A 12,361-nucleotide genomic window follows, 5' to 3' on the forward strand; every position below is an offset into this window, starting at 1 on the left:
TAATATTTACAAGTTTAGTGACCTAAGAATAAAAAAGTAACCACTACTTGCCATTTATTGGCATGAACCATGATAAAATTCATGTTTTTGTATCCTACATCCACATTAAGATCTAGCACACTAGATAAACACCTTATATTAAGTCCATTACCCCACCATTTATTTCTACGTATCATGGCATATTTCAATATATCTACATACATATATTTCCTTCAAAATATGTTCTAAAAGTAATTTTACAAACGAACTCACAAATAACCACACTTGTTTTTTCTAGATTAAATATACCAAAACCTAAAATCAATAATAACTCATTATAAATGAGTTCTAACATACTACATATATATTTCCTATTCGTTTGTTATGTCAAATAACTACCCATCTACCATAAAATGCAACATTAATACTTAAAATGGGCAAACCCTATAAATAGGATGTTACACTTGATGCCTCATATCACCTTATAAGGTATATACATAAAGCAAAGCAACTAGTGAGCAAAGATACGTGGCTTTAATACAACAATACTTGCTCTCAAGAAAGACGTTGATCCAACATTCAATTCAATAACCATTTTAAGAATCTACAGTGTCGTAGGTCAACATATCTTGACAAAAGGGCAATACTAATAAACATGAGATGTATCTTTTTGAAGTATCTTGTTAATAGATAACAAATATACGAATAGTATATGAGTATATGAATCCACTTTAAAGGTCTTGTGATTAAAGTTCTTTTGTACAACGAATACATACTATTTTCCCTATCATATGTTATTGTTACAATTCACACCACTCTACAAGAGATTTTTTGTACAAAGAATACATGAAAAAATGTTTGCCATGTTAATGTTCTGGTCAATTTTCCAATTGATATGGAACCTCAAAAAGTTACATGTTTTGTCAACATATGACACTTTAATTATGGAGCCACAAAGATTCCAAGATGTGACATTTCATATGTCTGAGAATTATATGAACCGTTGTCATATGGCTCGTAAGTACATTTAACTGAAACTCATGATCTTAGAACATTATCATGATAACATGTTTATACATAAGTACATCTATGACCCAATATTAGCATACAAACTCTTGCCTTTAGTCTCATTTCATGTCCTTATGTGGAACCAAATGTCTTACTCATTAATAGTACACATATGCCAAGCAATGTGCTTAATTATTAAAGGTATGTTTAGCAAAAATAACTGAATGCTAAAAGCTAGTTATTTACTCTAAATTAGCATTTGCAACACTGGAATAGACTTAGGATAGTAAATCACTAAGCCAATAAATGGTAACAAATAGTAATAACCTCAAATGTATTTGGCTACAGACTTTTTAAATTCTTAAATATCTAGTTATTTTTGTGTGTCTAAAAATAACAATTATTCAAGATGTTTCTAAAAATAGAATATAAACCCAAAAACCATAACAAGAAACATCAATGTTATACTAATTAATGAGTTATACTCGATGGATTATTTGACCCATAACAAGAACCGATTGAATTCAGTTAGCATAGAAATAAACATCACAAATCTTCAATTCTTTTTTCAAGCATGAGCAAAAAAAGTGTTTTTTCATTAATTCATACATAATTCCAATATGTAGAAAAGTATCATAACCATTCTGTTTTTCACTTGTTTGTTTGTGGTCATTTTCTTTCTTCTGCAAAAGGTTGTTGAATCAACAAATTCACCTGAAAAGTACAAACAACATGAAATTTCATATAAATTTATCACATGTTTGAACCATTTGAATCATAAAAAACATTAATAAAAGTATTTAAAAGAAAAAAGAAAATGAATGTGAAAATCTGAAAACATCTTAAAAGAATTTGTAAAACCATTTGGCAAACTTTTAACCTATGCAAAGAATTCGATAACTACATTAACACCAAAATATAGCAGAAAATCCAAATATAAGGTTTCAAGAAAAGAAATAGAAAACAATTTGAGAACTTACCTTGGTTTATCTTGTAATGTGACTAATGACTTTAATACCCCTGGTCCAATCTTGTCAGCAAGAACACCTTGTTCTGATATGAAGAGCGACTTCTCCTTTACATAACTTTGTAGTTTTTTAACATCAAAATCTAGCTTTGTTTGATCTACATTAACAATTATATTAATTATGAATAACAATAATAATAATCAAATAAATATTGAATACATAAAAACATCTCGGATACCATAAAATTGTACTATAGACAGAAAGCATCGATAAGACTAGTCTTAAATGAATCCAAATTATATTATTGATGATACCTACTAGTCTTTGTGATGTAATTTTTTTTGTGGGCCATTTTTCTATATTTGGTAAAGAAAGCGATACATCTAAAATTTAAATTGATGAGGGTAAAAACTAAAAAGAATATAAGTTAAATAAATGGGCCATGACACTCTTCAAGGTGTGTACTAAAGGGAGCACATCTTCTACAAGAACATGCATGCCACTTGTTAAACGATACCTCAAGTCAATATATCTATATTTTTTTTTTTTTAAAAAAAAATCATGATGCCACTTAGTATCTATAAACTATCTAATTTATATTACAACATTTCAAACTATAGATGTCACCACATGTTTGTTTATAAAACAAGATACCATGTTTTTCTCAACAATTATTTGAAATCTTTATAACAAAATATATTAAGGATGACAGCTTGCAAGGTGAAGATATTAAGAGGAGATTGGGTTGTTAGTTTTAATCTTTATTAAATGATGCAATTTTTACAAATAAGCATAAGTTGTTTTAGAAAAGCAATCCCAAACACCCCCTAATCAAAGAGTAAGGGCAAAATAGGAAAACATTATTTGAAGAAATGCAGTGAAAACCAAATTACCTTTCTCCAAGATAGTATGAGCTGCATGAAATGGGACCCGAGCAAATATATCAGTTCCTGGGAACATCATCCATGTTTTGTCATTAGAGTCATGATTCCCACAAGTTGCACACATCTCTTTAACCAGAGGCTTTGACTGGTCAACTTCCTTCATCAGCAGCTCAAACGGTGAAGGGACACTTGTTTTTGTTGTTCGGGCTCTTTTCCTTAGTGCAGTCAATGCTTCCCTGTTCCCATTTCTCAATCTGTCATTCTCGACTAACTGTCATCGGGAAGGGGTAAAATAGTCATTTTACATAGGGACCAAATTTGTAATTTACCCCAACCAAGATAGTCATTTTACCTGGTGCCTTGCAAGTAAAAGTTCCTCTGCTTCGGTCTCGATCTCAATCAGCTTTCCTTGAAATTTCTTCATTGTATCATCCATTTTTAATCTGTTAAACATAAACCTGATTTTATTGAGGCAATGATAATAATATTGTAATCAAAATGATATCTTAGTGAATAAACCTATTGATTTTCATTTTGGATATTGATTAGATAAAACATATATTACAGAGAACGATTAAATTTGGCGTTTAAAAAGTACTTGAAATAAAACAATGACATTGTAAATTAATTTAAGGAATAAAACTAAAAACTTGTAACATCCACCCATACCATAAACCCTACTTCCTGCAAGAATGCAAGTTCCAGCAGAAAAGAGTGTGTTTTGACGAAAATACCCCTGGCCATTACAAACTAAAAATGATCATTACATGTTTTTGACCAAACGGAAATATCACAAACTGCCAATGAACCAAACAAAGTGCTTCCTCAAGATTGATCAAATTTGTGATTCCTTAAAAGTTTATATATTATTTGCAATGGTGGTTGGAGGTGGCAGACAGGTAGGTTTATGATATTTGCAATTGCCTAAATGAGAAGTGACTTTTTAGTTCTAATGGTCAGGGGTATTTCAGTCAAAACAAGCATTTGGCATGCATACCAAATACCAATTATGTTTCAAGATGTACACATAGAGCCATCTTCATCTTATAACTTTGCACACATAGTTTAGCCTTGTGGCACAAATTCTTAAGAACAACATAAGATTAGAAACTGATTAATTTTATAATGTTTCTTTCATTGCCACACAGTTGTGTATCAATAAACACATTTTCATCATCAGAAACACCAAAAATATAGCACCAATTACGTACATTTATAAGGATGACCAGATTTCCATCAAGTCAAACCTTCGATTCTTAACAATCCAGCAACATGCATTGAAATCCTTACATTTTTATATTCATAACATGAATCCCTTATTCATTACCTCAAGAGAAATACAACATGTATTCACTCGTGTTCCACATACCCAAATCACATAAACCCTAACACCTATATCATCAAAATAAAAAATAAAAAAGGTGTTATTACCTTTGATTGATGTATTTCTCTCAAAGGGTTGTTGAACTTGTTAGATAATTAGCTTGAATCACCAAAACACGCACATTATCTTCAAAATGTGAGCTCTCTTCATTAAAACTCAATGGTCAACCAAGTCAACAGGAGCATACAACTTTACCTTCCATGTTTTTAAATTCATGCATTTAGATTTAAATGCATTTCCATTTGTAAAGTCGTCATACAATTACAAACATACTTCAAACTTTTTCACTTGTAGTTTGCACTCGTTTCATAAACCTTAAACACATATAACATTATTCCCAACTGCTAACTCATTATTTACACTTTGAAATAAATAACCACAAACACATTGACAACACTTCTACAACACATCCATGTTTTCATTACTTTAGTATTCCTCAAGATCTAAACATTTCCAATGCATCAAACTACTTTAGTTTAGAAATTAGAAGTACCTCATCATAATACCTCACTTAAATCATCAATTCCATTCATGACTTACTGCTTTCCTATTACCTATTAAGGCATCGTACTTTTGTATCATGTTATATTTACAACATAACCCATCTGCTAATTCCTCTTTAATCCATGAAGCATTACACAATACTTTTATTCATCATGTCACTTTCTAAGGACTTTATATGCCTTGAATCCATTTGATGCACAAGCTACAACCCATCAATGCACAAGGTACAACCCATCAATCCATCATATAACATAGATTATTAGAAATTTTAGCAATCTACATGATTACTATACATAATGGGTGTCACCACAAAATTTTACGACCAATCTTCTTATTTATGTATCTTATTACTATTAGATATATTCACTGTATTGGTGATTAAATCGTATACCCTTTTTATTCATGCGTCTAACATCCACTTACCCCATGTCCTTACAGAATTTGGATATTGTTTGTAGTGGTGTTCGTATCTTCAATGGGGATGATAGCTTCTCTCATCATCACTGTTAAGAACCTGATTCGTTTTGTCCTAAATCTACCAATATATATACAAGACTAAATGGTTCAATTGTTATATAAGAACATCCCTTAGAAGAGAACCAACTGAAGTGTGATTATGTGCCCCAAAACTTTAATGCTTCAATTGTTATATGAATATTCATTACCTACAGCTACTATAGCAATTATAATCAATAGATAACGAAACAAACCATGATGATAGGTCAAATACTTGATCATTTTAATTGTAAAGTACAAAATAAAACAGAAATCAAATACAAAATCACAAATCAAAGTCAGTCAGAACTAAGAAATCAAATACAAAGCCTGAAATCAGATACAAGGTCCGAAATTCAGAATTCTCATAAATTGAAATACAAAGTCAGAAATCAGAAATTTTCATAAAATTCAACATTTCAACTGCAAAGTCAGAAAGTCAAAACACATTTACAAAATTGGAAATTCATACTCATTTACAGAATCAAAAATTCAGTTATTAAAAAAAAAATACTCAAGACTCGGTCACTCAAACAGTTTAATGATCAATTTGGTAAAATAAGGAGTGAATCTGTGTGCCCATACATTCTTACAAAACTAGAAATTCATAATTGTCACACTCATAGATTCTTACAAGTTATAAAGAGTCATGAGTCGACAATTACATGATCAATTTGATAAATGAAAGGAACTATGAATCTAAGATTATGTGAAACTGTGAAAAAATAACAGAAACCAAAAACATGAATACGTAATGAATTTTTTTTAATAATCTTAAACAATGATACCTAGGCTAAATTTCATACTTCACTGGATTTTTTAGTTATCAAGTTTAGATTTTAGAAGCATGTATGTGCAATAACAAATAATTTTTTGAAACTATTCGTTACAGAGATGTTTTATAGAGACTTATGTGGAAATTTTCACAATCTTCTACTCAAGCACTGAACGAAAACAAACACAGTTAGTTTGAATTATGGGAACTAGACCTACTTCAGATAAACCCATGATTGAACTATATTCATAAAGATGTCTGTCAATTATAAATCCAACAAACTCCAAATCAAAAAATTTCAAACAAAACCCAAATCCTCTAAACCAGATAAAACTAACAACAAATTGAGTAGCACTGGGTAGTCTAGAGCAACAAAAGCCTAAAGCAAGATGATATAGCATTTTATAACCAAAACAAAATTACAAGCTACCTAGGATTTATCAGCTATAGTTATTAATTAATCCACATATAGAAAGACATTTATAAAAATCACTTAGGTGATGTTTGTTTTTGAAGAGGTAAAATGCATGCAGTCGTGTTCCACATCAGCAGAAAAAGATGTGAACCATAAAATGTTTGTTTTTTAAAGTCTGCAGTCTGCAAAAAGAAAACTGATAAAAAAAACATAAAAAGCGATGGATACATCATACAACCAACAACCCTTTGTATAATCAATTTATCCGTTTGTTCCAATAACCCTTAACTATTATTATGGTTTAAGAATACATACACACAATCAATATTTTATGTTCTCATGTGATTACAATACATACAGACAGTCAATAATGTATGTTTTGTCAATGCATTGAGGTAGGATCTTGAATGGAATCTGGATAAAAGCTTAGGGTGCGTTTGGTTGTGGAAAATTTTCCAATTTTCTAGAAAAATTTTCCAAGAAAATCGGAAATTTCAAAAACGCGTTTGGTTCGTTCAGTTTTCCAAAGTTTTCTAAGAAAATGAAAATTTTCAGTTTTCCAAATTGTATGTAATTTAGAAAAGTGATTTTTATAGTTTTCCAAATTTCTAAGATGGAAAATGAAAACTCCACCCTTTCCAACCAAACGCGTTTTCATTGAAAATTGAAAATGAAAACTCAACCCTATTTTCTGAAAACATTTTCATAGAAAATGAAAACAGTTTTCCACAACCAAATGCACCCTTAAATTTTGCCAATGCATTATAGGGTGTTACTGTTCATCTTTTCGAATTTTAACATAAGTGTCTATCAGGTGTTTCTCAAACACATAAAATAGAACAACAATTAAAAAGTCAAACATATGACTTGTGAGGTACTGAATTCAAGAGTGGCTCGTTTTTTTTTTCTTCAAGAAACTATAACCATGCTTAATAAGTGAAGTTAAGACCAAAACCTTGGTATAAAAATAAGACTTATATTCTACCCCCACCTTCTTTAAAAGATGTGTAGATGATAAGAATTTCACCAATTGTATGTAAAAGCCTAAAAGGTAAGACTTATATCTATTATTTTACACTAAAGAACACTTGTTTGTAGTGAAGCTTTACCACAGCAGTAGCTTCTGGCTGCAAAAAGTAAAACTAGAAAGGTGTATGACCAAAGGTTGTGATGCCCTTTTTATGAAAAGGGTAACAGAGTAGTCAAAACACCAATTAGAATTCATTAGGATTCATATGAGCTACCAAACAGAATTGATTAGGATTCATGTGTACATGTACATTGAATAACTGTTAGCATAAGTAAACACATTAAACTGAACTGAAGTATAAGTATAACTATGGGATTTATCTAGTGCTTTAAGATTCTCTTGGGCAATTTACCAAACACTTGGCGTGCTCAATGTTGTTGTATAGGAACCCACAACAAATAGTTAATCCCAAGGTTTCATTAACAACAAGCCATTTTAAAATTTACTTGCAAAAGCAATCAAGGAAAATCTGAGATTTTTAGATGTTAATCAGTTCAAAAGAGGCACCACTTTTGGAAACAACAAGCAGATATGGGATTTTTGTAGCAATTTCGTACCTGAAGTATGGAGGAGATCGGAGGTCGCAAGGGTGGAGACCGGCGTTGTCGAGGGCGGAAATCAGCGCTGGCGGAGCTTGGCGTCGGATGTCTGCCCTTGGTGGTGGGAGTCGATTTCAGGGAGGTGGGAGTGATATCAGAAAGCGTGGGAAACTTGTGGGTGTGCGAGGTAGACGGTAGGGGCGGCGGTACTGTGCAAAGCCGACGATGGGAGGAGGTGGTCGGCGCTGGAGTTGGTCGGAGGTCGGAGGAGACGGGAGGGATGATGTAGTGAAGGAGGGTGGTGTTTGATGGAGGCGTACGTATGAGGGGGAAGGACGGAACGGCGCGACTTTTTTTCTTGACCGATAACAAACCAGAGTTTTTGACAAAAAAAAAAAAGGTGTATTTTAAAAAAATATTTCCCAAATCAATAGCCGATAGCCCTATATTATCTTCCGACGGATCTAATAATGTTCACGTCTCGTTTCTTCTAGACGCCTCCTCCTCCTTTTCTTCTTCACGCCTCCTAACACCTTGTTTTGAAGTTCAACTTAAATTATGTGGTATGGGTCACAATAACGATCTTATTACCGATGTGGATCTACCGAAACGGCGTTATAATGGAAGAACACCCCTCTCCCCTTCTCGTTATATCTCGTTATTGTTGCATCTCGTTGCCGTTATCACCAGATGAAAGTATGAAACGCCCAAAATTTTGAACGTTAGGCCCTCGACCGTTGACAATGATTACTTGATTAAATATTAAAAAAAAAAATCTAATTATAAATACATTTCATTCTCATACATTTTATACATATATTCATTCTTTCTTTCTATATTTTATAAAATCTACTTCTACTTCAACAACAAAAAATAGAACAAAATCCAAACACCTCTCTACCTAACCAAACCTCAAACACACAACCACCATCTCCAACACAACCATCCGTTAAAACGCAAACAGGAGGGAGAGGGAAACCTATAGCGGTTGAAATGGAAAATGAGGAAGCTCTTCATTGGTGGACACCGGATGAAGGAAATGTTTTGGCACAAGCTTGGTGTGATACTACTTCAAAAGACGAATGTCGTGAAAATAGGATGAAGAAAGGTACTTATTGGGAGGCGGTGTACAAAGAATTTCACACTATATTGAAGAAAAAAAACATATCGCAATACGAACATGCCTAGTAGCAAATAGATTCAAATTAGCAAGCGATGCACAAAATTCAATGATATTTACAATCAGCTTAAGGCGCAACAACAAAGCGGAACCAACGACTTTAATTTGTTCAAAGCTGCAAAAGAACAATATCAGGTCGAGATGGGACATATATTTGAGCTCAAGAAAGTGTGGGAGTTGGTGCGATTTGATCCAATGTGGAATAAAACTCCCACATCGTAGTAAAATGCTATGTATTACGTTTAATAATGTTGTCTTTTACAATTGATGTTGTTTTTATTGTAATCTTAATTTTACTTTTTAAAAATTATTTCTTTTTTTGTTTTTTTAATATTATGTTTTGTAAAAATATATTTTATTTAGATATTATGTTTTATTTAAAATATATTTTTTTAAACAACAAAAATAAATTCGGAAAAGAAATAAAAAATAAATAATAAAATGGAAAAAAGTTGGTGTTATAACATGCTCTTAACATGGTGATCATTTCCCCACTTGGTGTTATAATACTATTGGTGATGTGGCATGTGAGGTGACACCAAAATGGTGTTATAACTAGTTGCACATAAAAAGAAAAGAAAATTGGTGGATGTAGGGAGAAAGTAAAAAAAAAAAAAAAATTGGTGTTCCCGAGTTTCATTAAATAAATAAAAATAGAAAGAAGTGGAAGGAAGAAAGCAAGTCCTCTGCTTGGTAAAGGAGCATTCAGGCATCGGGGGAAGAGCTCAAAGCCGAGGAGAGCCCTGTGTCCCGCTGATAGAATGGAAAGGGAAGGGCCAGCATCGATAAACGCTCGAAAACCATCGGCGGAGGGGGTCCCCCTTTTCACCAAGGAAGGGACGAGTCGCATTGACGATGAAGAAAAGGTAACACGAAAATAGAACAACGGGTCTTTCTTTTTGGTCTTTACTGAAACAGATACACGAGCTTCATCTCATGCATGATCTTTTTAGAGCACGGGTCGGGAGGACATTGCAAAAACGCCAGTGGAGGTCTGGTCCCAAAGTCTAGTCTTTCTTCTCCTATCACTGCCTTTAGGAGAACAGCCGGGGTAAAAAGGTCCTACTTCCTTACTCACTCAAGTCATTACTTTGACCGAACCATAGGCCGAAAAGAAAAGATTTTTTAGATACTTGTTACAGCCTGACCAAGAGCGCAAAAGAGCTTTATTTAGAATTAGAGTAAGGGCACGCCATTTGCAATGCCTTTTCTTGATTTCGACAGGACCCCCTTCCAACAGGAGAAAAAAGATTACGCCAATGCCAATTGCTAGGATATAGAGTTTCTAGCGATTACGATTATAAAGGGCAGGAGATGAATTAAAGAATCGTACTACAACTGCTAAAGAGAGATCAGAGCTAGCACTAGAGGAAGCGATAACGGACAAAAGAGCTCGAAGAGTAGTGCAGCTAAGCGGGAAGATTTGTGGTCTATCTGAAAGAGCATATCGCAAAGACAGGTATATTGCACATACTGATTGATTGATTGTATAGATTGAGTCTCAATTAGAGAGTTATGATATATCTATAGTACCCCCGCCGATGAGACTTTCCAGCTCGAGGCTAGAAGCTACCAACAAACGGAAGGATCATTTACCCTCTAACTTTCCTTCCGATTTGGAAATATTTTGATAGAAAGAACAAAATGATTCATTTTCATCTCAATTCTCTCAAACTCAGGAACACAAAATGCATATTTCTTTTCCTTTCTTTTATCTTCTTTTCTCTCCTTACTTTCTTTGTTTTGCTTTTGATAAAACTCGGAAACTAGGCATAAAAGAGCCTTCTTTTTTCTTTCTTCCCTTCGGGTAGGGTTTTTGACTGTAGACACGTATTAATGAATTTAGATTAGGTAAGTATTTTTGTTCTTGCTGTGTTTTTTGTTCATGATTTCCAAGTTATGGGTTTTTAATTTTGATTTTCTTTTTTCATTCAATAGCGCAGATGACCTGATTTAAGGGTTGAAGTTAGATTAGGGTTTTTTTTTTGTTTCTGGTTTTGTTATTGCCCTGTGATTTGCAGGTTTTGTGTGTGGATTGGTGGTGTATGTTTTTCTTTTTATTTGGTTATTGCACTTTAACATGTAACCATATGATTTGATCTAGTAAAACTAACAAAAAAATATTATTTTGATATATAAAATGTGTTTCATCTTCATCATTTGCAGGTTTTATGTGTTTTATATGTGTGGACTTAAGCATAAACAAATGATCTACATTAATAGCAAAAATATTTATAAAACCGTAATATATATATATATATATATATATATATATATATATATGTATATATATATATATATATATATATATATATATATATATATATATATATATATATATATAGGGAAGGGTTATATGGAAAATAAACAATTAGGGCAACACATGTTGAAACCAATGAAAGCATGACAACACATCATTTTGGAATAACTACATAAATAACTTCCATAGTAGATTGCTTATGAATAAAGAAATGCACACGTGTCACTTGATCATTGGTTCCGGCATATGTTGCCATAATTGTTCATTTTCCATTGAACCTAACCCTATATATATATATATATATATATATATATATATATATATATGTGTGTGTGTGTGTGTGTGTGTGTGTGTGTGTTTCAAACTATACCTATCTGAGTATTTGGTAAATGTTTTTAAAACTACGTCTATTTAGTAAATAAAATTTTAAAATATACTTATTTGGTCAAAAACTTATACAACCACTAGAGATGATAAATTTGGACACCTTTTAAATAAAAATAAAAAATATGACTTATCCTGTTTTAATAATCCTCAGGTTTTGAATAATTGAATTTATATATGTATTCACCGAATCAATGAAGATCTAACCCTTTTACAATACTAAAATTTCACAATTTGATGTGTATTGCAACGTAATATTTCTCAAAAAAGATAAAATGTCTATTTAAACAAGATATACATTACTTAATACTCAAAATCCTATACAATAAGAATTATATTTTACTAAGACATCGTGTTGCATCCTTTGATATTATATATATATATATATATATATATATATATATATATGGGGGGGAGGGGGAGAGGGGAGAAGACCAAGATCAAATCAAAAGAAAAAGTTTGGTAAAAATGTAAGGAATATTTTATATACAACAAACAAACAAAATAAATCATTCAAAAGTAAGATGATTCAAAAAAAAATTCCATAAAAAACCAC

General features: G+C 32.1%; 1 protein-coding gene across 5 annotated transcripts; it reads right to left on the bottom strand.

Annotated features, from left to right (window-relative positions):
• Positions 1-1,431: 1,431 nt before the first annotated feature.
• LOC111896016 (uncharacterized) lies at positions 1,432-8,442 on the bottom strand. 5 transcript variants are annotated; one of them, XM_023892049.3, is made up of 6 exons: positions 8,000-8,441; positions 3,509-3,575; positions 3,192-3,282; positions 2,849-3,110; positions 1,968-2,112; positions 1,432-1,701 (listed from the first exon to the last, which is right to left on the bottom strand). In XM_023892049.3, exons 3-6 carry the CDS (start codon positions 3,273-3,275, stop codon positions 1,698-1,700), a joined length of 495 nt encoding a protein of 164 aa, XP_023747817.1. In that variant the 5' UTR covers positions 3,276-3,282; positions 3,509-3,575; positions 8,000-8,441; the 3' UTR covers positions 1,432-1,697. The 5 variants fall into 5 exon arrangements, with proteins under 5 accessions (XP_023747817.1, XP_042756975.1, XP_023747816.1 ...); XM_042901041.2 differs by lacking the exon at positions 3,509-3,575 and adding an exon at positions 4,271-4,349; XM_023892048.3 differs by lacking the exon at positions 3,509-3,575 and adding an exon at positions 4,271-4,418.
• Between the last annotated feature and the right edge of the window lie 3,919 nt (positions 8,443-12,361).

The sequence above is a fragment of the Lactuca sativa genome, chromosome 4 (assembly GCF_002870075.4).
Source record: "Lactuca sativa cultivar Salinas chromosome 4, Lsat_Salinas_v11, whole genome shotgun sequence".
In the NCBI taxonomy this organism is placed as follows: Eukaryota; Viridiplantae; Streptophyta; class Magnoliopsida; order Asterales; family Asteraceae; genus Lactuca; species Lactuca sativa.

Coding starts and splice junctions, on each gene's coding strand:
- LOC111896016 (XM_023892046.3), bottom strand. CDS start 3,293: ATGTTTAACAGATTAAAAATGGATGATACAATGAAGAAATTTCAAGGA. Junction 3,111..3,191: donor TTTTACTTGCAAGGCACCAG/GTAAAATGACTA, acceptor TCCCGATGACAG/TTAGTCGAGAATGACAGATT. Junction 2,113..2,848: donor TCATACTATCTTGGAGAAAG/GTAATTTGGTTT, acceptor TTGTTAATGTAG/ATCAAACAAAGCTAGATTTT.